At 49.8% G+C, this 23,870-nt stretch overlaps 1 protein-coding gene across 2 annotated transcripts in view; it reads left to right on the plus strand.

The window, feature by feature from the left end:
* LOC142254241 (inner centromere protein A-like) overlaps nt 1-23,870 on the plus strand; it is a 129,272-nt gene that overhangs the window by 102,243 nt on the left and 3,159 nt on the right. For both annotated transcript variants that reach the window (XM_075325243.1, XM_075325242.1), the window contains exons 7-14: nt 13,311-13,431; nt 14,555-14,588; nt 14,927-15,044; nt 15,260-15,406; nt 16,732-16,841; nt 16,948-17,068; nt 23,393-23,515; nt 23,622-23,797. In XM_075325243.1, coding sequence (XP_075181358.1) covers nt 13,311-13,431; nt 14,555-14,588; nt 14,927-15,044; nt 15,260-15,406; nt 16,732-16,841; nt 16,948-17,068; nt 23,393-23,515; nt 23,622-23,797 — 950 coding nt within the window. The remainder of the gene's footprint in view (nt 1-13,310; nt 13,432-14,554; nt 14,589-14,926; nt 15,045-15,259; nt 15,407-16,731; nt 16,842-16,947; nt 17,069-23,392; nt 23,516-23,621; nt 23,798-23,870) is intronic.

Here is a 23,870-nt window from a genome sequence, read left to right on the forward strand (position 1 = left end):
GACAAATGCACTGATGTTTGCCCTTTGAACTGGAATGGTGAAAACACCACAAATATATAGCAGAAGGAGTCAGGGTTGTTTAGGCATTTACGACGAGAGGAAGAAGGACCAGACATGATCTGAAACAAAGGAAATATGTACATAAGTAAATTAAAACACTGAGATGGAAGGTTACAAGCTTTGAAAACAAATCATAAAAGATATATAAATTACAACTAAGCGCCCAATGTAAAGAGAAAAGCTATCACAAATCCTATTTATTCCTACTATGATACATTTTTTGTGTAAAGATATTGATAATTATGACATATTGGGAGCTGCACACACCTCTCACCACACTGACTCAGTTGTGACTACTCTTACAAGTTGCCACGTAGCTCTATATGAGTTGAATTGTACTCAGATAACAAGTCTTATTACAGAAATCAGTGCAATTGTGCTTCTATGGCAGGTAAGTTGAGGAAAAACTTGACGTGATAGAAAAAAACTGACTACATTTTTGGAATCAGCATGCCAATTTTAGTATAAATCAGCTCAAAAACCTAACGCAACAGAAATTGTTTTTCAAATTGTTCCCCAGTGTTATGTGCAAGGAGCAAGGATCCTGCACACACAGTGTTAACTTTCTCTAGCTTGCTGGCTGGAGGAGGGGAAAGTTCTGCTGTTTGCAGAAAGTCTTGCAGATAATTTCCCAGTGGCAGGGGTGAGGGCCCAGGGCTCAGGGATTCATGATGTTTATTATCTGCTCTGTTTATTTGCTCTAGCAGAAAAGCCGGCTGATAACCACCACTGACAAGCTGTGTGCTGACTGGAGGGAGAGGGAGGAAAACGCAGAAGCTCCCTTGCCGCAGTGGTGTTTTTTTTTTTTTTAACTACCCACAGCAGGGGGGGGCACACTGACTCATCTTCCCGCTCTTTTAACGCTAAGCCCCCCCCCCGTGGCCGCGATAAGCCCCGCCCCCCAGGAAAGCGTGCGAAGATCTTCATAGAGCTTAATCCTTCCTGAGGACAGGGCCATAGGCTGATTCGGGTAAGGTGCTTGATTCACTTGCAGCTCTGCTGAGCATTGCTCCCCCTCCTGGCATACTCCTATTAGGAACATGCAGAATTCGAAGGGCACTAAGAGAGTGATAAAGCCCACATAGTCTATTATTCAGCCTGCATTGCCTGCCACGCTGAGCTACCACGCAAACACACTTCTCTGTGAGTCCTGTGCCCCTATAGCCCCCCAAGACCCCTCTGCCACCACCGCCACAACCGGCAGCCCAGAGCCTAGGGCCCCCAGCCCACCGGAATAGGCACAGTTTCTGTCCCAATCCATGGAAAAACTGTCACAGAACCTGGTTCTGGCTATGCAATGTCGTCCTCCACACCCTTCTGGGTCCCTGGACGGAACGCAGCCTGAAGATACCTCTATGGAGGATCCTTCTGAGGTAATCCGGGCACATGCTTCACCGGTTGCAGGGATCAGGAAAAGAGCACACGGCTGGGTGTCTCCAGCGGGCTCTCCCTCGGGAGCACACAGGGCAGGCTCTCCCACACGCTCCACGGCTTCTGAAGAGCTGGAGGAGGGAGAATACTGTTTGTACCAGGAGGATTCCTTGGTTTTATCACCCCCAGATGATCAAACTGCAATAGACTCCCTTATAGCAGCAATCAACCAAACTCTGCATGTGGAGGATCCCCCATCCACTACCACTGACCATGCGGTCTCCTTTAAGAGGGCAAGGAAACCCCAAAAGGTTTTCGCTGATCACCCAGAGTTTCAGGATATCCTCACAATGCAAAGGGAGAAGCCTGACAGGCGCTTCGGTAACCGAAAACGCATGGAGTCCCGGTACCCTTTTGCTTCACCTGCCCCTAAGGGCTGGACCGATCTGCCCTCGGTCGACCCCCCCTCTGTCTCCCGCCTTACCACAAGGACGCTCCTGTCTTTACCCGATGGTTCCTCCATCAAGGACCCGACAGACAGACAGGTGGAGCACCTTGCCCGCTCTGCTTTTGAGGCTGTGGGTTCCTCCCTCTCGCCCTCCTTTTGCCTCTGTGTGGGTCGCAAAGGCGATCTCTGTCTGGGCAGACTCCCTTAACACTTCGCTTGAGGAATCCCAGTTCACTCATACCTTCACAGAGGTAACAGCTCAAATTGCCGCTGCAGCGGAGTACCTCATCCAGGCCTCCATGGACGCTGCTACCTGCTCAGCGTTTGCCACCTCAAATACCATAGCCATCCGTAGAGCTCTCTGACTCCGAAAATGGCGAGCGGACTCTGCCTCCAAGAAGTCTCTCACGGGCCTTCCCCTTTTTTTCCAGACCGATTGTTTGGCGAACGTCTGGACAAGCTCATTTCTGACGACACGGGAGGAAAGAGTACCTCCCTCCCCCAGCTGAAGTCCAGGACGTCCTTCACCAGACGTCCGCAGTCCTCGTTCCGCTCCTTTCGGAACTCATTTGGTTGGTCGACATCTCGTGCTGTCCCCACCACCAGCCGCGGACTACGCAGGGACCGACCACCTCAGCTCTCCCCGAAACCCACTTCGTCATGGCAGCCTAGACAGAAACAGTCCAGGACTAGGGAGACTCGGCCATGACGTTTTCCCCCCTCATGACTCCTTCGGCGCCCCGGAAGACACACTCATTGTAGGAGGTCGACTGTGGCTCTTTCAACACATCTGGGCTGCCGCCTCAGACGACAAATGGGTGCGAGACCTTGTGTCTTCCGGTTACCACATAGAATTTCGGACCCGACCCCCCCCCCCCAAGTCGGTTCTTTCTCTCAAACCCCCCAAAGACTCGAAAACGACGCAAAGCTTTTTTCTCAGCAATCCACTCGCTCCAAACGGCAGGACTGATAATACCTGCCCCAGATGACGAGAAGCTCGGGGGTTTTTATGCCAACCTCTTTGTGGTCCCCAAAAAGGATGGTTCAGTTCGACCCATCCTGGACCTCAAACACCTAAACAAACATGTGCACGTACGGAGATTCAGAATGGAGTCCCTAAGGTCCATTATTGCATCCATGGTCGAAGGGAAATTCCTCGCCTCCATAGTCATCAAGGACGCGTACCTGCACATACCCATCGCTCTAGATCACCAAAAGTTCCTCCGCTTCGCAATTCAGGACTCCCACTTTTAATTCGTAGCTCTACCCTTCGGCCTTGCCACCGCACCAAGGGTCTTCACCAAAGTCATGGCGGCCGCCATGAGCGTCTTTCACGCCAGGGGAGTAGTCGTTCTCCCTTACTTGGACGACCTCCTCATCAAGGCCCCCTCCTTCCGTGACTTCTCAACCAGCGTACAGATCACTGTGGACATCCTATCCCGCTTAGGGTGGCTAGTGAATCTGGACAAATCATCCCCGATCCCATCACGATCAATCACCTTCCTGGGCATGTCCCTGGACACCCGTCGGGGCTTGATCCTTCTCCCTCAGGACAAGGCGTTTGCTCTTCAACGAGCGGTACGCTGCCTTCTACGTCCTCCGTCTCGCTCTATTTGATTCAGCATGAAAGTGCTCGGCAGGATGGTGGCGGCTATGGAAGCAGTACCCTTTTGCTCAACTGCACCTCTGCCCACTGCAGCTAGCCCTTCTAGCGGCCTGGGACAAGAGCCCCTTCTCCCTGGACAGACATCTTCACCTGACGCCTTCAGTCAGGTACGCACTCCGCTGGTGGCTTCGGTCCTCATCTCTATCGAATGGGAGATCTTTTCTCCCAGTGAACTGACTGGTCCTGACCACGGACGCCAGCCTCCTAGGCTGGGGAGCAGTGTACCGGCACCACACTACTCAAGGACGTTGGACGCCCCAGGAGTCTTTCCTTCCCATCAACATCCTGGAACTCCGCGCGATCTTCCTCGCGCTCAGAGCGGTCTGCCCTCTGCTAGCGGGTCGTCAGATTCGAGTCCAATCGGACAATGCGACAGCTGTAGCCTATATCAATCGGCAGGGGGACACCCGCAGCAAAGCGGCTTATCTCGAGGCCCACAAGATCCTCAGCTGGGCCGAATCGTCAGGATCAGTGATATCAGCGGTACACATACCGGGGGTAGAGAACTGGGCAGCAGACTTTCCAGGACCACATGACAGCACCACAGGAGTTGCTTCCTCCGCCCTCTACAGGGACAGGAACACAAGAGGTTAAAAACCCCTCCCCCCTCCCAACCTCTCCAGTGTTTTTCCTGTCCCTGTACAGGACGGACGTAGGAACTTACCGGGATGTACGGGGTCCAGGTGGATCGGGGGGGTGCTCCGCTCTCTCTCCTTCCAGCCTGTCAAGACGCCCCAGGCCGACACCTCGCAGCGCGGGGTCCCTCGGCCGCGCGGTCCAGCAGGAGCTCCCGTCGCCTGCCGCTTCCCTCTGGGGGGAGGGCTCTCGGCCTCCTGCCTCCAGCCACACGATGCTTCTGGGCACGGAGTGGAGAACGCCGACGCTGCACTTCCGGTTTCCGGGCGGCCAAAAATTTGGCGCGAAATTCAAATCGGGAGTTGGACGGCAGGATGATGACCGGGCACCTTCACTCAGGTAAATAAAATATGGAAGGGTATTGGGGGAGTACATTGTTTTTCGTTAGGCTCTGCACTCCAGCACTGCCTGTGATGGATGAGAAAGAAAGTTCAGACACTAAAGCCCCTAAGGATGCCCAAGTCTCTGTAAGTGTCAGCCCTTCAGGGTTTTATTGCCCTGTAAGCCAGGAGACTTGTCTGAGCCTTGTTCTTTTTTGCAGGGTGGAGGTTCTTCTGTGGGTTCTGGCACCATCCCCAAAAAGAAATGTACCACTAAAGTTTAAACGTTGTGCGGTGTGTGATGTTAAACTCCCTGACACCTGTGTTAAGAAGCTCTGCGAGACCTGTATTGCGAAACTGATCTCTGAGGAGCAGACTACCCTCCTGTCGGACATGAGGTCCATGATACGGGAGGAGGTTCAGGCTGTGGGTACAAGCCACGTCCCCCCACCAGAGCCCCCGGCACCTCCTAAACAAAAGCGTCTTCGCCATCTGTTAGAGTCCTCAGAGGAAGATGAGATGTCCAGGAACTCCGACTCCCCAGGGGAAGATAAGGTCCTGGGTCCCTTGCCAGAGGAGGAGCGGCGTTACTTGTTTTCCGCAAGCGACACGGATGAGTTACTCCATACCGTACGGAGAACTATGATGGTGGAGGATACAGAAAGGCCGCGGACCATCCAGGATGAAATGTTTGGGGGACTCCGGTCTCAGCGCCACAGGGTCTTTCCAGTGAATCACAATGTGCGTGCTATGATCCTGGACGAGTGGGAGGAGGCTGAGAAAAGATTGCTTGTTCCCAGGGACTTCAAAGCCAGACTGCCGTTTGAACCCGACGACATCAAGGAATGGGAGGATGTTCCCAAAATTGATGTTCCCGTAGCGAAAGTTGCACGAAAGACGTCAATCCCGTTTGAGGACTCCTCGGGTCTCCGGGACCCCATGGATAGGAAGGCTGATGGCCTTCTTAAAAAAGCTTGGGAGGCTTCTGCAGCCACCATTAAGGCCAACATTGCCGCTACTTCCGTAGCTCGGTCTATGTCCCGTTGGTTGTCGGACCTGGAAACTCAGGTTCGGGATAACGTCCCTAGAGACGCCATCTTGGAATCCCTTCCTCTGCTGAAGCTGGCAACCGGATTCATGGCAGATGCTTCCGCTGAGTCTGTGCGGTTTTCTGCCAGGAATGAGGCCCTTACTAATTCTGCCAGCAGGGCCATATGGTTGAAAACCTGGTCTGGTGACAGAGCGTCCAAAAATAAGCTGTGCTCCATCCCCTTTTCGGGTGCCCGGGTGTTCGGTCCTGCTCTAGATGATATTCTAGAAAAAGCTTCCGATTAAAAAGGGCGGTTTCCCGGAGGTTAGACCTCCACGTTCCCTTCCCTCCCGGAGGTTTCGTCCCACTAGGCAGGACTATAAGGGTAGGGGTAAGACTGGCAGGTGGGGTTTCCATAAGGGCGGCCCAGATAGGCAACCCCACTTCGAACCCCGAAGAAAGCAGGATAGGTCCTGACGCCATTATCGGGGGGAGGCTCAGCAAGTTTTTGGGCGACTGGCAAAAGATAAGGTCCAATCCATGGGTCCTGCGAGTGGTGGGGGAGGGGTCTACGGATAGAATTTTCGGGGACCCCCCCCCTACCAGATTCCTCCTGACGAAACCACAGTCGCAGTCCCTTGCCGACCGCCTATGGTCGGATGTGGATACCTTACTACACACCGGAGCAGTCCTCCCGGTTCCGATCTCAGAACAGATCATAAATTTAAAGCCCCTCAATCGGTGGGTCCAGTACAAAAGATTCCGGATGGAATCAATCAAATTCACCATCCCTCTTCTCAACACGCATTCCGTCATGGCCACGGTAGATCTGAAAAACGCATACTACCACATAGCCATTCACCCACACTACCAGAAATACCTGAGATTTGCGTTAGAGAGGGACGGAGTAATGTATCATTTCCAGTTCCGGTGCCTTCCATTCGGGCTCTCTTCTGCTCCCAGGGTGTTCACGAAGATAATGACGGAAGTTGTAGCGCACCTGCGAAGATCCGACATGTCCATCTGGACGACCTTCTGCTGTTGGCGGATTCCCCGGAGGAGCTCTCCCGGTCAATTACCACCACCTTGGCTCTGCTGACGTCCCTTGGCTGGATCATAAACGTTCAGAAGTCCAATCTCAGGGCGGAGACGAGAAAGATGTTTCTGGGCATTTTTCTGGACTCCGATGCGCGAACATCCTTTTTGCCGTCTCAAAAAATAGTAGACATCAGGTCGAAAATTCGGAGCTTCGGCCGAAAGAACCAGTGCTCCGTCAGAGAGGCCATGAGCATCCTGGGCATGATGACTTCCTGCATCCAATGTGTTCGCTGGAGTCAGTTTCACTCCAGGCCACTCCAACAGCTGATCCTGTCTTACACTGTAGGGTCCCACTGGTCCCTACATGGCAAGATTTCCCTGACCCCTCAGGTCATTCAAGGTCTCAGATGGTGGATGTGCAAGAAAAATCTTCAATTGGGCGTTCTGTGGGACTGTTCGCCATCCGTCACGCTCACAACCGATGCAAGTCAGATGGGCTGGGGCGCCCATGTGAACTCCCTTTACTTTCAAGGCAGGTGGCCCCTGGAGGTGTCGACCCAGTCATCCAATTTCAGGGAGCTACAAGCGGTCTGGCAGGCTCTGCAGGCGGCTCCTCCCTTATTCCACGGTCGTCATGTTCGGGTCCTCTCGGACAATGTTACGACTGTAGCCTTCCTTAGTCATCAAGGGGGCTCTCGCCACCCACCCCTGCAGGCTCTGGCATCGTGGATCTTTCAGTGGGCAGAACGCATGGTTCTCTCCATCTCGGCTGTCCATCTCAGGGGCTCGGACAACCATCTCGCAGACTTCCTGAGCAGGTGCACGATCGACCCCTCGGAATGGGAGCTGAAGGACAGTGTCTTTCAGGATCTAGTCAAACGATGGGGAAAACCCCAGGTGGATTTGTTCGCGTCCAGAACCAATGCCAAGCTGAAAATCTTTTCTCTGAATCCCCGGGATGATCCTGCTGCGATCGACGCCATGGCCCAGCCATGGTCCGTGGGACTGGTGTACGCCTTTCCACCCCTGCCGTTGCTCCCCAGAGTACTCCGGAAGATTCAACAGGACGGCGCTCATGTGATTCTCATAGCCCCGTTTTGGCCCAAACGGAGCTGGTTCTCTTTACTCAGAAACCTGTCAGTTGCAGATCCGGTCCTCCTTCCCCGGACGGGCGATCTCCTCAGCCAGGGTCCAGTGCTTCATCCGGACCTGGATCACCTTCAGCTGTCGGCCTGGATCTTGAAGGGAGGTTCCTGAGACGAAAAGGCTTGTCGCTCGATGTCATCTCTACACTCCAGGCAAGTCGTAAGCAGATTACCCGGACCATCTACGGGAAGATCTGGAAGAAATTCTGCTCTTTTTTTTTGGGTGAAGAACCTGCTGACAGTTCTCTGCCTAATATTCCGAAACTCTTGGATTTCCTACAACTGGGATTCCGCAAGGGTCTTACGCCTAGCACTTTGAAGGTCCAAATATCAGCGCTCAGCGTCTTCTTTGACATGCCACTGGCGTCCAATCCCTGGATTGCCAGATTCGTGAAGGGGATTCAGCGCCTTCGCCCTACAGTTCGGCCCACAGTGCCTCCCTGGGATCTGACCTTGGTGCTCAATGGCCTTTGTGATTCTCCTTTTGAGCCCTTGTCTACCATTTCGATGGAACATTTGTCCTTCAAGACTGTGTTTTTAGTGGCCATCACCACGGCTAAGCGGATTGGTGAATTATAGGCTTTGTCTATCAGGGAGCCGTATCTTCAGGTTCTGGATGACAGAATTGTGCTGAAACTTGATCCGACGTTTCGCCCCAAGGTGGTCTCCTCTGCTAACCTAGAACAGGAAGTAGTTTTTCCGTCCTTCTGCCACAACTACACGAACCAAAAGGAACAGCGGCTGAATTCCTTGGATGTGAAGCGAACAGAGCTGAGCTATTTGGAGGCCACCCGGAACTGGAGATTGGACTCAACCTTATTCCTTCAGTTTAGGGGGAAAAATCGAGGCAAATCGGCATCTAAGGCTGTCCTGTCTCGATGGGTTAGGTCCACAATATCCTCAACCTATCAATTGGCGGGAAAGACCCCGCCTGATCACCTTAGAGCCCACTCCACTAGATCACTATCTACCACTTGGGCAGAAAGGGCGGGGGCTTCGCTAGACCAGATTTGCAAAACTGCCACTTGGTAAGGTCCCAACACTTTTTGTAGACACTACAAGTTGGATATTCTGTCCTCCCACCAGACCTCGTTTGGTAGGAAGGTGCTCCAGGCAGTAGTTTCTCCCCCCTACACCCCCCCCCCCCCCCTACCCCCTAAGGATAAATTAATTTGGTATTCTCCTGTGGTGCTGTCATGTGGTCCTGGAAAATAGGAATTACTACCTACCGGTAATGTTTCCAGGATCCATCATGACAGCACCCTTATTTCCCTCCCTTTTGTTTACACTGCGTGTGCATTTACATTGTATGTAGCTCAAGCATGAATAAACGTGGTGTTATACCCATCCTGGTGTACTTGAAAAGCCACTGGAGAGGTTGGGAGGGGGAGGGGTTTTTAACCTCTTGTGTTCCTGTCCCTGTAGAGGGCGGAGGAAGCAACTCCTGTGGTGCTGTCATGATGGATCCTGGAAACATCATTACCAGTAGGTAGTAATTCCTATTTTCTGAGTCGCCAAGGCCTGGCTGCCGGAGAATGGTCTCTCCACCCAGATGTGTTTCTACACATCTGCACTCGCTGGGGCACACCAGACGTGGACCTAATGGCCTCAAGGTTGAATGCAAAGGTACCCGCGTTCATAGCCAGGTCACGCGACCCGCAGTCCATTGGCGCGGATGCTCTAGTCTGCTCCTGGCACCACTTCCGCCTGTCTTACATATTTCCACCTCTACCCCTGCTGCCGCGGGTGATCAGGAAGATCAAGGCAGAGGGAGTCCCGGTGATACTGATGGCACCGGACTGGCCCAGACGCACCTGGTACGCCGAATTAGTACAAATGCTCACAGACGCACCGTGGCGCCTTCCAGACATCCCAGACTTGCTGACCAAAGGGCCAATTTCCCATCAGAACTCCAGAGCCCTGAAGCTGACTGCATGGCAATTGAGACCTGGGTATTAACAAGAACTGGATTCTCCCCCGCGGTTATTGCCACCATGATCAGCGCCCGAAAGCCTGCTTCATCCCGCATTTACCACCGTACGTGGAAAATCTTCCTTTCATGGTGCAGGAAAACTAACGTCCAGCCTATGCCTCTGGCCATCCCCAGAATTCTCGACTTTCTACAGTCTGGCTTGCAAGCGGGGTTGGCTCTCAGTTCCCTTTTTAAAGGGCAGGTCTCAGCGCTCTCAATCTTCTACCAATGCCGCCTGGCTCAAAAACCGCAAGTCAAGACCTTCCTCCAGGGCGTTTCCCCATCTAGTTCCCCCAAACAAACGGCCGCTGGAACCATGGGACCTCAACCTCGTTCTGGACGGTCTCCAGAGGTCTCCCTTTGAACCCCTCAAGGAATCCTCCCTTGCTCTTCTGTCCTGGAAGGTAACATCCTTACTGGCAATTACTTCCATCAGACGGGTTTTGGAGCTGGCAGCACTCTCTCTTGCCACGAGCCTTTTCTGATCTTTCACCAGGACAAGGTGGTTCTGCGCCCCCTTCCGGGTTTCCTTCCAAAGGTTCTTACCCCGTTTCATTTAAACGAGGACATTGTCCTGCCTTTTTGTCCACACCCGGTGCATAGGGTGGAAAGGTCTCTGCATTCGTTAGAGCTCTCAGATATTACGTAACCAGGACAGCCCCCTTAGGAACATTAGACTCCTTGTTCGTCATTCCTGAAAGGCTTAAGAAAGGAGAGGCAGCTTCATAGGCAACGCTGGCTCGCTGGATTCGCTCTGCCATCCAGGAGGTCTACCGCTTGCAACTCAAGCCGATTCCTAGTGGGCTGCGGGCTCATTCCACGCGAGCAGTTTGCGCCTCTTGGGTCATCAGGCTTCAGTGGAACAGAGGTGTAAGGCTGCGACCTGGTCTTGCCTACATACCAGGGCTGTGGAGTCGGTAAGCCAAACCTTCGACTCCGACTCCTCAAATTCTCTTGCACCGACTCCGACTCCGGCTCCGACTCCGGCTCCGACTCCGGCTCCTACATATATTGCTTATAGTTAGGTGAAAAATTTATTGTAGTACATGAATATGTGTATGTGAACATTAGACATTTAATAATTTTTATGATACAATAATCAAGATATTTGGATAGAACATAAAATATATTTATTGGATACAACTTTAGAACACAAAAAACTGTAATAAATTGTAAATATGTAATACACTATGTAATATACAGTAGATTACATATATATCTTGTGTGTGTATATACACTGTGTATATATATATATAATATTACATATTTACAATTTATTAGTTTTTTGTGTTCTAAAGTTGTATCCAATAAATATTTTATGTTCTATCCAAATATCTTGATTATTGTATCATAAAAACAATTAAATGTCTGATGTTCACATTATACTACAATAAATTTTTCACTTAAATATAAGCATTATACTAAATGTTATTATTTAGTAAAATATTCAGCACATTCTGCATTGCACTCCTGTCCCCAATTTATTATATATTTTAGGAGTCGGAGTCGGTGCATTTTATACCGACTCCGACTCCACCAAAATGAGCTCCGACTCCACGACTCCGACTCCGACTCCACAGCCCTGCTACATACTGTTTCAAAGCATTACTGAGTCCATACCCAGGCTTCGGCTGAGGCGAACCTAGGTAGGAAAATTCTGCAAACGATAGCCAGGAGCGCCTACTGAGATAGGTGCTCCACTATCTGGGACTGGTTCCTAGTCCTTGGGTTGCGTTGTTTGTTTACCCACCCAGGGACTGCTTTAGGACGTCCCATGGTCCTGTGTCCCCCAATGAGGCGTCAGAGAAAAACTGCTTTTTGTGTACTCACCGTAAAATCGTTTTCTCTGAACCATAATTGGGGGGACACAGCACCCTCTTTTGCCCTGTTGTGACTTAGCTTTTTTTCTCTCTCAGTACTTTTTTGTTATGAGTATTCACTCACGTTTTTTTACTTGTTCTTCTACTGCTTGTGTACTAAAACTGAAGTAGCCTGGCTGGGCCGGGGTTGTATACTGCAGGGGAGGAGTTAACATCTTTGCATCTTAGTGTCCTCCTATGGATAAGCAGCATAACACCATGGGCCTGTGTCCCCCAATGATGGCTAAGAGAAAACTATTTTACGGTGAGTACACAAAAATCAGTTTTTGTTTTTTGTTGTTTTTTTTTTTGCTGTATGACAATTTTTTTTTTAACCCCTTTAAAATCTTCTCAAGTCGGAGGTTGTCTTATACGCCGGGCACCACAAAGCATTCAACTGCAGTAAAGCCATGACTGCAGACCGCAGCCCTGTGCATCGGACGCGATCACGGAGGGGTCTGTGTGCTTTGAGGTCTACAAGAAACAGCTGAGGGCATCGCGGGAACGGAGGAGAGGTGAGAATGTTGTGTGTAAACTGCATTATAGGGGGGACAAGAAGGGGACCGGTAGGAGGGCAATACTAAACAATGGGCTCACTACTGCAGGGGACATTACTAAACAATGAGTACATTACTCGGTTCGACTTGTACTCTATTTTATACGGTATACCCCAAAATCTATTTTAACTGGAAAAGTTGGATTGCCTTACACGCCAGAAAATACGGTACTGGTACTGAGTTGTAGCCATTGCTAATCATTAAGGCCGTCGTCTTCTTCTTCTTCTTCTTTTTTTTTTTTTTTTTTTTTTTATAACTTTTGAAAGTGATGTTCACTTTCAAAAGTTACAAAAGAAGAAGAAGAAAAAAAAAAGCTGAGGCAGGTCAAGGGCTTAATGCCACATCTAGTCTAATTCATGACATGCTTTGACGTTACCACAGAAATCTTATTCCAGTCAGACACCCTCAGTACATAAGGTGGTATAAACCTCTTAATGATTGGGGCGCCTCTGACTTCAGCACACTCGCTCAGACTGGCGTGAATCTCTGATCTTGATGGATTGGGGTCAATGTCTCCAGTTTGCAGAATCCATGCTAATAATGAATACGTTGTGGATTCCCCAGCTGCCGCCACCTCCCTTTCATTTGAACAGGGTACTGCATAAATCTCCTATTGGCTTATATTAGCTGTGAAATTTTACTGCATTGTTAGTATTTAGACGTGGACTGGGAAAGTTTTTGGCTGTATGGCTTACAGGAGAAGGCAGACCCACAGTCACTGACTGCAAGACAACGTGATATTAAGTAACACAAACTATGGATAATGGAGAACTGTAATGTGTTAAAACACAACACCACATGCAATTTTCTGATTGTATGCACCCAATGAAAACAATCGAGGTTTGCATCATGTTTTTTGCTGCTTCCGAAACACTGCGTTGTACCCTAGAAGCGCAGTGGATGGAACCTATAGACATCGCCTGCCCACTGTGCTTCTTTTTTCTGCAGCATGGCTTCCTGAGACGCAGCATGTCCATTTATTCTGCAGAGATGCGAGTGTTCTCCGCAGGGGGAACAGAGGCCACAGTGGCCTGAACCTTGTGTGGGCAGCTGTGGTCTCCTGCGGAGAAGAGCAGTAGCTTGTTTTATGAGAATACAGCATGTTTGGATCGTGTGCACCCACACGTATATGCAATAAACCTGAGCATTGTTTGAAATATTTTCTAATTTACTGCATATGATATTGTAGTCTCTTTGTTGCTTCCCAGGCTCCTGAAAACCCAAGACATTCTGTGCGAACACGGGCTTTTAACAAGATTACCATTAGCAACCTGCCTAACTCTGAGCTGGAACGGAGGGTGACTAGACAGTCATTGACCTTGAATACTGGTTAGTTATTATATATACCTCCAGCTACATAAATAACTGCAATGGACTTTAAAGAGAACCAACCATCAGGATTTTGCTTTATGAAGTAAAGGCAGTGCCATTCTGGCACTAGGATGCAGAATCCAGGCATATCTTTTGGTGAGAGAGTTTGGATTCTTGGTTGCTGAAATATTGGTAGCAGAAATACCCTGCACTTAGACAGGTGCAACAGGGTCAGATCCTCGGTGTATATTCCTCCTCCTGGGTTTTATATTACATGCCAATGGCAGCGTGGCATGATATGTAACTAAAAGTGCATGCGGTACAAGATGCAGGAGGCGGCGTATACACTGGGGACCCAACCCACAAAGGCACGGCCCCGATGCACCTGGCAATCACAGTGCAGGGCATTTCTGCAACTTTTGATTAAAGATATTTCTGCAACCAAGCATCAGATCTGAGTGCCAGTATGGACCTGCCTTTACTTCATATAGCAAAATCCTGGTGCTTGGTTCTTTTAATGGTTCTTGTAAATAATTTGCTTAGCAGATTCAGTCCATGCTGCCTATATCTAAGCGCGCTCAGTACTGTAATGCTATAAAATGTTTGATACATGCAATAAATGCCTAAATGGTCAAATTCAACAAAAAAATCAGTATGTGCTACTGCAGAAAAGGAGTGGACACTTGGCTGATTCCTCTGGCCTGAACAGATATTCCCATCATGACTGGCCGAGAATCAATGTGAATAACCCTCTAACGCAAAACAGCAGCTTAGCTAGGAATTGTTAGGGCTGTTTCACACATCCGGCATGTTGACGGATCCAGCACATTCCAGTACAGTGTAATACAGTACAAGGGCATCGCGGCAACCTCGGGTTACATGACCGCATGTGACCAGAGCTTGCCACAGTTGTACAGTATTACCACTGTGACGGATCCGGCACACTCCAGTAATCAGGCGGAATGCCGGATATGTGACACAGCTCTCATAATTTACTTCTTAGGTTTAATTACAGTATTATCAGAACACTTTTCCTTTTTTATCACATAAACCGCTTACTGATTGTTTTAGAAGTCGTTATCCCAGCACAGAGGATCTTTATGATAAACACTAATAACATATCCTATTCTGATTTCTACAGAGACTGATCCTGACGTGGATGATCAAACTAGAAGGTAAATATACGCATTGTAATCTAGTGGATTGAAGCAATAACTTCCAATGGTAACAGCTTAAAAGTGGGGCAATGGGAGCTAAACTATGATCCACAGCCTTTTTTGACATGGCTATATAATATATTGCACTTTTTAGTGTGAGATGTCCCATTTTGCTAAGGTCCACTTGCCTTCTTTTAGAAAATAAAAATCAAATGGTGTGAAATTACAACTTGTGATGCAAATATCTAATCTATTTTGTAAGATCCCTCTGGAAGTTTGCAAGTTGACAAAAAAAGAGAAACTGACAAAACAGTGTAATTTAATTTGCCAAAAAAATTGGTATATTCTTGTTGCAGACGAAAAAGCTATAAACGTGCAGTGGATGAGCTGTCTGATGATGACCAATCTAGTGATGAGCCATTAAATTCCCCTCCAAGGAAGAAAACTCCTTCTCCCCCATGTCCTCCCAGCAAGGCAAGTATGCTGCACGTTAAAAGTTGTGGGGTTGAAATGTAGACATTGCACTTAAAAGGGGTTGGTTTTTGATTTGTTTTTTTTTTCCCCACTTTCGTGTGAGGCTAAATTTATCCCTCAAAGAATGATTGCAATTTAGTGGACGTTTGTAATCTTTTGAGGCTCATTTGAGTAACAAAAAAACCCACCTTTTAACTCAATTTGTTATATTTTAGGTTGTAAAACCGCCGCCTCATATGAGGACTTTTCTGCATACCGTAGAAAAAAATAAACTGCTAATGATGACTCCAGGATCTATTGGGAAAAGTTTCATTGCAAAAACCTTTATAAAGCGCAACACTCCGCTCAAAGTAGACTCAAAGGTATGTGGAATTTCACATTGAGCTGAGAAAAGACATGCACACGGCACCATCCATAACGTGCTGTAGCTACACGTATGATACAAAAAGAGGGGACAGCACAAGGGTTGGGGTCTGGCACCCATTGTCTGGGAGTCTTTGTGCTACGTGTTGAAATTGAGTTATCCTATAGGAGCATTGTGCGGTCTGTACTGAAATACGTGAAAAAGTAAGAGCATAGGATGCACAATTGCACTTCAGTGTTCAAACTGGCAGCAATCCCGCTGCCCATGAATTGACAAGCTCTTTTGTATTGAAGCATCTAATGAGCATGTGCAAAGCTCATTGTGAAGAAAGGGGGAGTGGGGTCAGCTGTACATAACCGAGGGATCCACCTCACAACAGGTCCTCAGCCATGTACACAAGTGTTACCAGTCATTATAAACGTCCGTCTAATAAACCGTTCTAAACGCCTCCTGAACGATGGCCACTGTGAATACTATAAATCAGTGTGTGCACGTACTTATTTACTTTTTTATATTTATTTTTTTTTTTTCGTGTCGGAGGCCTAGAGAATCCTACTTTTTTGCAATCCACCAACTTTAAAGGCAATTTATCTTCTCCAAAATTATTTACCTGCAGATATAATGATAATGTAAAATCAAATAACATTTAAATAGTGTCTGGCAATATTAGACCAGTGGCTGCAAGGAGAAAATGGAAGTTGTATTGTCACTGGAGAGGTGCGGGGAGCTGATATACTGCTCCCCTATTCTGTGATTGTGGCTGTGATCACTTCCCTGGCCCCTTAACGGAGAGGCATTGCTACATAAGTGGACAGAGCAGACTGTCAGCGTGCCAAGGAGTGATCATAGGTAGCGCTATGTAGTAAGCGCTAACTGTTACCACTGTATTGACTTGGCGCAAATGTCTTCACGTCTGCAAGTAGATGTTTTTGCATTTGACAGGTTCCCTCTAAAAAACTAGTCTTTGTTCTTATACAGCAACATATGTACAGTGTTTGTGTGTTTTTGTGGAGGAGTGAGTTTATGTTGGGTTTTTTTTTTCGTGTTTTTTTTTTCTTTCCTTTATATGATCTCCAGTTAGTTGTCCCAGTTTATTTTGACATAGCAAATTACCATTTAACTTTTTTTTTTTTTTTTCCCCTCCCCTTTTGCTTTATCCAGACAGAAGTAAGTAAGCTCTTAAAGGTGTCATGGTGTGTGTGATCGGTTTTGTTTCAGGGTGATGGGTGTGCTGATAACTCACAAGGCCTGGTGTAGGTGTTTGGACTCCTTTTTATGAAAGTTTAAATTGTAATAAGTGACAACCTTCTTGCATATTCTTAGGAAAAGGAACGCCAGCGCCAGGAAGCTCTCCGCAAGAAGGAGGAGGCTGAGCTGCAGCGCAAGCAGAAAATAGAGCAAGGAAAGAAACGCAAACAGGAGGAACTCAAGCTGTGAGTAACTCAAAGCCACCATTGTCTTAACACACTTGTGTTTCTGGTATATTGGCGCCTCTGTTACTTATGTTTAAAAACTTTTCTATAAATATATACTATATAGGAGAAGGGAAGAGCGTCTACGTAAGGTCCTGCAGGCTCGGGAGAGAGTGGAGCAATTGGAGGAGGAGAAAAAAAAGAAAATAGAGCAGAAATTTGCTCAAATAGATGAGAAGAGTGAAAAGGTAATGTTCTTCAAAGGGTCGTCCAAACCGAAACTGCAACGAAAAAAGAAAAAGGTGGCACTCACCATGAAAACTTATTTATTGAAAGATCCAGACATGAAAAGGCAGGGGGGGGATGTCAGACGACAGTGACAGATTTGCGCGCACAGGCGTTTTGTCGGGTCCAGACTCAAACTGCCTGTGTGTGTGAAACGGTTGCTGTTATCTTTGACGCCCCCTATATCCCTCAGCTTTATGTCTGGATCTTTCAATAAATAAGTCTTTCTTTATCGTTCCTATGGGAGACCCAGACATTGGGGTGTATAGCTTCTGCCTCCGGAGGACACACAAAGTACTACACTCAGAAGTGTAGCTCCTCCCTCTGAGCCTATACACCCCCTGGAGAAACCAGATCTAGCCAGTTCATTGCTTTGTGTTCAGGAGGCATACATCCACACATGCATTCTCATCTGATTTTTCATTTTTGGAAAGAGTTTGAAGAAAAGCGGGTCCAAGTCTGGACCCCCGGCATGTCCCTTCTCACCCCACTGTGTCCGCGGTGCTGTTAAGGTTGATTACAAGGCTGGAGCCTTACATGCCGCGCTCCTTCACCATCCCTCGGGCTCTGGCTTGAAGTGGGAGCCAGCACGGTTCTCCATGCTTTGCAGGAGACCGGTTTCCATCCGCAGCCCTTCAGGATCCTGCTGGACGGAGCACTCCTCTCCAGGGACCTGGCCCTGCGTCTCAGCAAGCTAAGTACTTGAGACGTTTATATTCTGGGGGTCCCTGTATTTTATTATGGTGGGAGAGTGTGCTGAGTGAGTTTTCTAACATTTCCGGCCGGTTCTCTGGCTTTTGCCTGAGAACCGCGCCGATGGTGCCTGCGCGCCGGCCGCACAGCTCAAATTTAGGCCCCGGCTTCGCCGGAGACCTACTTTCGTTTTCACTGCCCTCGCATGTCATTCATGCAGAGGGACCGTGCGGCTCCGCCCAGCGGCCGATTTGCACAGGGGAGAGACACTCCTCTCTGAGTACGTGTCTCCTCCCCTGTAAATCTCTTTGGCCCTCCAGATCCCGCTCTGAGTTGGCCCCGCCCCCTCTTCTCGCTCCGGCGCCATTTTATCAGCGTTTTTCTCTGCGATCATCACTGGCTGCAGCATCCCTGCTGAGGTGCTTGGGGGTCCGGGCTTTGGGATCTGGAGGGCACACAACACCGCTCCAGCGGTCTGGTAAGCCACAACCTTTGGTTGTGGGCCTCTGTATATACTCTCTGGGGGTCACTCTAGCAGAGCCCCCACTTCAGCAGCATGTCTCACACGAGGAGCAAGGCTCCAAAGCTATATTCAGTATGCACTGCATGTAAGCTCGTGCTGCCTGATCCGAGCACATTTCCACATTGTGTTGCCTGCTCTAACCTGGCGGTGCCTCAGCCTGGAGTCTCACCCCCAGTGGTCTCTCAGGCTGCTCCTGCTCCTGTGGCTGAACCCCCGGCTTGGGTAGAATCCTTAACCAGGTCTATCTCTCAGTCTTTTGCCGACTCCATGGGACAGCTGTCCCGGACTTTGCTGAACATGCATCAGCCCCCCTCACAGGGTGCCTCTGCTGCTAGGGCTCTCTCAGCGGAGCTCACAGAGGATTCTTCATCTGGTCCCAGGCCCCGTCCTCCTAAGAGGAGACGTAGGGCTTCCTCCCCTTCCTCGCCCCGCGGCTCTGTTTCAGAGGCTGAATTCGCGGGACGAGGAGGATGTCTTTACAGGGGGCTCGGATGCTACCTCCATGTGCCCCATTGATCTGTCCGAAAGTGTCTCAGTTGTTAGTGATTTGATTGCGTCCATTAATTCTGTACTGGACCTCAATCCGCCAGTATCAGAGGAGCAACCCTCTCTGGCAGAAAAGCACCAGTTTACCTTGCCTAAGAGGACAAAGAGTGTGTTCTTTAATCACTCCAGTTTTCAGGCCGCTGTGACCAAGCCTAGGGCCTGTCATGACAAACGCTTCCCAAAGCGTGGTTCTGATGAGTTTTCCCTTTCCACCTGAGGTGGTCAAGGAGTGTGGGCTCATTCACCAAAGGTAGACCCCCCCGTGTCTAGACTTTCAGCCCGGACTGTGGAATCAGTGGCTGATGGCACCTCTCTTAAGGATTCCACTGACCGTCAGGTTGACCTTCTGGCCAAATCTGTATATGAGGCGGCAGGGGCCTCGTTCTCCCCATCTTTTGCAGCAGTGTGGGCTCTCAAAGCCATCTCTGCTTCTCTAGAGGAGATGCATTCCCTCGCCAGGGAATCTATGCCCGAGATGGTTGCCTTAACTTCCCAAGCTTCCGCTTTTTCATCCTATGCCATGTCTGCCATGCTGGAGGCTTCTCACCGCACTGCGGTGGCTTCGGCTAATTCCCTCGCTATCCGCAGGATCTTGTGGCTTCGAGAGTGGAAGGCAGATGCTTCTTCAAAGAAGTACCTTGCTGGGCTCCCTTTTGCTGGGACCAGGCTATTCGGTGAACAACTGGATGAAATTATTAAGGAAGCTACTGGCGGGAAGAGTACTTCCACGCCACAAACCAAAACCAGGAAACCTGTCCAGGGTAGGAACCAGTCGAGGTTTCGTTCCTTTCGTTCCTCCAACTGGTCATCCTCTAAGCCCTCGTCCTCGTCCACTAATTCAGCCAAGGACCAAAAATCCAACTGGCGCACAAAGGCGCGTCCACAGAAGACCGCAGGAGCTGCTGCCATTAAGGCAGCCTCCTCTTGACTGTCTGTCCGCGCCAGCAACGTCCTTAGTCGGTGGCAGGCTCTCCCACTTTGGCGACGCGTGGTTTCAACACGTCTCCGATCAGTGGGTGCGGGATATCATCGCCCACGGCTACAGGATAGAATTCTCTTCCAGCCCGCCAAACAGATTTTTTCTGTCAACTCCCCCCTGTTCCAAGGCCGCCGCCTTCTCTCAGGCCGTGGCATCCTTGCAGGCCAACGGAGTAATTGTACCGGTTCCCACCCGGGAACGGTTCAGAGGTTTCTACTCAAATCTCTTCCTAGTCCCCAAAAAGGACGGTTCCTTCCGGCCCATCCTGGATCTCAAGCTTCTCAACAAGCATGTTCAGATGCGGCATTTTCGCATGGAATCTCTGCGGTCAGTCATTGCCTCAATGACCCAAGGGGATTTCCTGGCATCCATCGACATCAGAGATGCCTATCTGCATGTGCCAATTGCAGTTTCACACCAGAGTTGGCTACGTTTTGCAATCGGAGAGGAACATTTCCAATTCGTGGCTCTCCCCTTCGGGTTAGCCACGGCCCCTCGAGTATTCACCAAGGTCATGGCAGCAGTGGTTGCGGTTCTGTACCTACAGGGGTTGGCAGTGATTCCTTACCTGGACGACCTTCTAGTCAAGGCTTCATCCAGCGCAGACTGTCAGCGGAGTGTCTCGCTCACTCTTGCCACTCTAGCCCAATTCGGGTGGATTGTCAATCTGCCCAAATCCACTCTGACTCCGACCCAGAGTCTCACGTACCTAGGGATGCAGTTCGAGACTCTTCCGGCACTTGTGAAGTTGCCCTTGATCAAACAGCAATCCCTCCAATTGGCGGTGCGCTCTCTGCTGAGGTCCCGCCGTTATTCCATCAGGCACCTGATGCAGGTGCTGGGTCAGATGGTGGCGTCAATGGAGGCTGTTCCCTTTGCCCAGTTCCATCTGCGTCCTCTGCAGCTGGACATTCTCCGCTGTTGGGACAAGCAGCCTTCCTCCTTGCACAGGTTAGTGGCTCTGTCGCCACAAGCCAGGAGCTCTCTTCAGTGGTGGCTTCGGCCCCTCTCTCTGTCTCAGGGACGCTCCTTCCTGGCTCCGTCCTGGGTGATTCTCACCACGGATGCCAGTCTATCCGGCTGGGGAGCGGTATGTCTCCACCACCGAGCACAGGGCACTTGGACTCCGTCCGAGTCAGCCCTCTCGATCAATGTGCTGGAAACCAGAGCCGTGCTCCTGGCTCTCCTAGCTTTTCACCACCTATTGGCGGGCAAGCACATCCGAGTCCAGTCAGACAACGCGACAGCGGTTGCCTACATCAATCACCAAGGCGGGACACATCCCAGGCGTGGAAAACTGTGAAGCAGATTATCTCAGCCGTCAAACCGTGGACAGTGGCGAGTGGTCCCTGCATCCGACAGTGTTTCAGTCAATCTGCCGCAAGTGGGGCACTCCGGACGTGGACCTAATGGCATCCCGTCACAACAACAAGGTTCTGATTTACGTGGCTCGCTCCAACGATCCTCAGGCCTTCGCAGCGGACGCTCTGGTTCAAGATTGGTCCCAGTTTCGGCTGTCCTACGTGTTTCCCCCTCTAGCTCTCTTGCCCAGAGTTCTGCGCAAGATCAGAATGGAGGGCCGTCGAGTCATTCTCATTGCCCCGGACTGGCCCAGGCGAGCTTGGTACCCAGACCTGCTCCATTTGTCCGTAGAGGCGCCGTCGCATCTTCCGGACCGTCCAGACCTTCTCTCACAAGGTCCGTTTTTCCGCCAGAATTCTGCGGCTCTCAGATTGACGGCGTGGCTCTTGAGTCCTGGATCTTGACGGCTTCTGGTATCCCACCTGAAGTCATCTCCACGATGACTCGGGCCCGTAAGTCTTCCTCTGCCAAGATCTATCACAGGACTTGGAAAATTTTCCTGTCCTGGTGTCGTTCTTCTGGCCATTCTTCTTGGCCTTTTTCCTTGCCGACCCTTCTGTCTTTTCTACAGTCCGGTCTGCAGCTGGGACTATCCCTCAACTCTCTCAAGGGACAAGTCTTGGCTCTGTCAGTGCTGTTCCAGCGGCGTATAGCCCGGCTGGCTCAGGTCCGCACCTTCATGCAAGGTGCGTCTCACATCATTCCGCCTTACCGGCGGCCCTTGGATCCCTGGGACCTCAATTTGGTTCTCACGGCTTTGCAGAAACCCCCCTTTGAACCTCTTAGGGAGGTTTCTTTGTTTCGTCTTTCACAGAAAGTGGTCTTTCTAGTGGCCATAACGTCCCTTAGGAGAGTATCTGATTTAGCTGCGCTCTCTTCGGAGTCCCCTTTTTTTGTTTTTCATCAAGACAAGGTGGTTCTCCGTCCGACTCCGGACTTTCTCCCTAAGGTGGTTTCTCCTTTCCACCTTAACCAGGACATTACCCTACCTTCCTTTTGTCCGGCTCCTGTTCATCGCTTTGAAAAAGCGTTGCATACTTTGCATCTGGTGCGTGCGCTCCGGATCTATGTGTCTCGCACCGCTGTTCTTAGGCGGTGCACCTCTCTTTTTGTGCTAACCACAGGTCGGCGCAAGGGCCTCCCTGCTTCTAAGCCGACCTTAGCCCGTTGGATTAGGTCCACCATTTCGGATGCCTACCTGGGTTCTCAGGTGCCTCAAGGCACACTCGACCAGAGCTGTCGGTGCCTCTTGGGCTTTCAGGCACCAGGCTACGGCTCAGCAAGTCTGTCAGGCTGCCACTTGGTCTAGCCTGCATACCTTTTCGAAGCACTACAAAGTGCATGCTCATGCTTCGGCAGATGCGAACTTGGGCAGACGCATCCTTCAGGCGGCTGTCGCCCACTTGTGAAGTTAGGCTCTGCCTACTTCTCAGTTTTTCTGTTTATTCCCACCCATGGACTGCTTTGAGACGTCCCAATGTCTGGGTCTCCCATAGGAACGATAAAGAAAAAGAGAATTTTGTTTACTTACCGTAAATTCTTTTTCTTATAGTTCCGTATTGTGAGACCCAGCACCCTCCCTGTTGCCTGTTGGCAGTTTCTTGTTCCGCGTGTTATCACCGGCTGTTGTCGTAGACAGAGGCTCCGGTTGTTCCGGTGCTTGCTCTGTTTTTACTTGTAGGTGGCTATTCTCCTTCAGCTTTTGCGCTAAACTGGCTAGATCTGGTTTCTCCAGGGGGTGTATAGGCTCAGAGGGAGGAGCTACACTTTTAAATGTAGTACTTTGTGTGTCCTCCGGAGGCAGAAGCTATACACCCCAATGTCTGGGTCTCCCAATACGGAACTATAAGAAAAAGAATTTACGGTAAGTAAACAAAATTCTCTTTTTATGGTGAGTGCCACCTTTTTCTTGGTTGAAGTTTCTGCAATCCCCTCTCTGCTGAGGTGTTGCACCGCTTAATATGGCTCTATACCGCAGTTGGCTTCCTTCTCCTGCCGTGTCATTGTGTGGGTTTATAGTACCGGTAGTTCTGTCTTAGTGTGGACATTACCCCTAAACTGCAAATCCTATAGGAAAGCCAAAAAAATGTTTCTACCTAGTCCTAAATGTATTCACGTTTCTCCCCAGTCTGAAATCTGACTGCATATTAATTGTCCAGTGCCTTACTTTGTCCTAACTTACAGGTGCGGGAGGACAGATTGGCCGAGGAGAAGGCCAAAAAGAAATTAACAGCCAGAAAACAAGAGGAGGTAGAGAGCAGGAGGCGACAAGAGGACGACGTTCGGAAACAGAAAGCTAAACAGCTGGTGTGTTTGATTGTAAAGACCAACAGCCGGTCATTGATGGAAGCTGAGACTTTTCGGATGTTTATAATCTCACTAGCAGCAATTGATCTGTATTTTACTTTTGTAGGAAGAAGAGGAGCGTAGACACCAGGAACTACTTCAGAAAAAGAGAGACGAGGAGGAACAGGAAAGGCAAAGAAAGCTCGCAGAGGCGAAAAGAACTGCAGATATGCGGCAGGCGGAACTGGAGCGTGAAAAGCAACTTGCGGCTGAAAAGGAGCAGGAGCGTCTCAGAGCTGACAAGTGAGTGGCAGCTCCGCTGCCCTACAGTCCTTGTCACATTAGAGACTATTTTTGCTTAGTTACATAGCCTTTG

The sequence above is a fragment of the Anomaloglossus baeobatrachus genome, chromosome 10 (assembly GCF_048569485.1).
Source record: "Anomaloglossus baeobatrachus isolate aAnoBae1 chromosome 10, aAnoBae1.hap1, whole genome shotgun sequence".
NCBI classification, from domain to species: Eukaryota; Metazoa; Chordata; class Amphibia; order Anura; family Aromobatidae; genus Anomaloglossus; species Anomaloglossus baeobatrachus.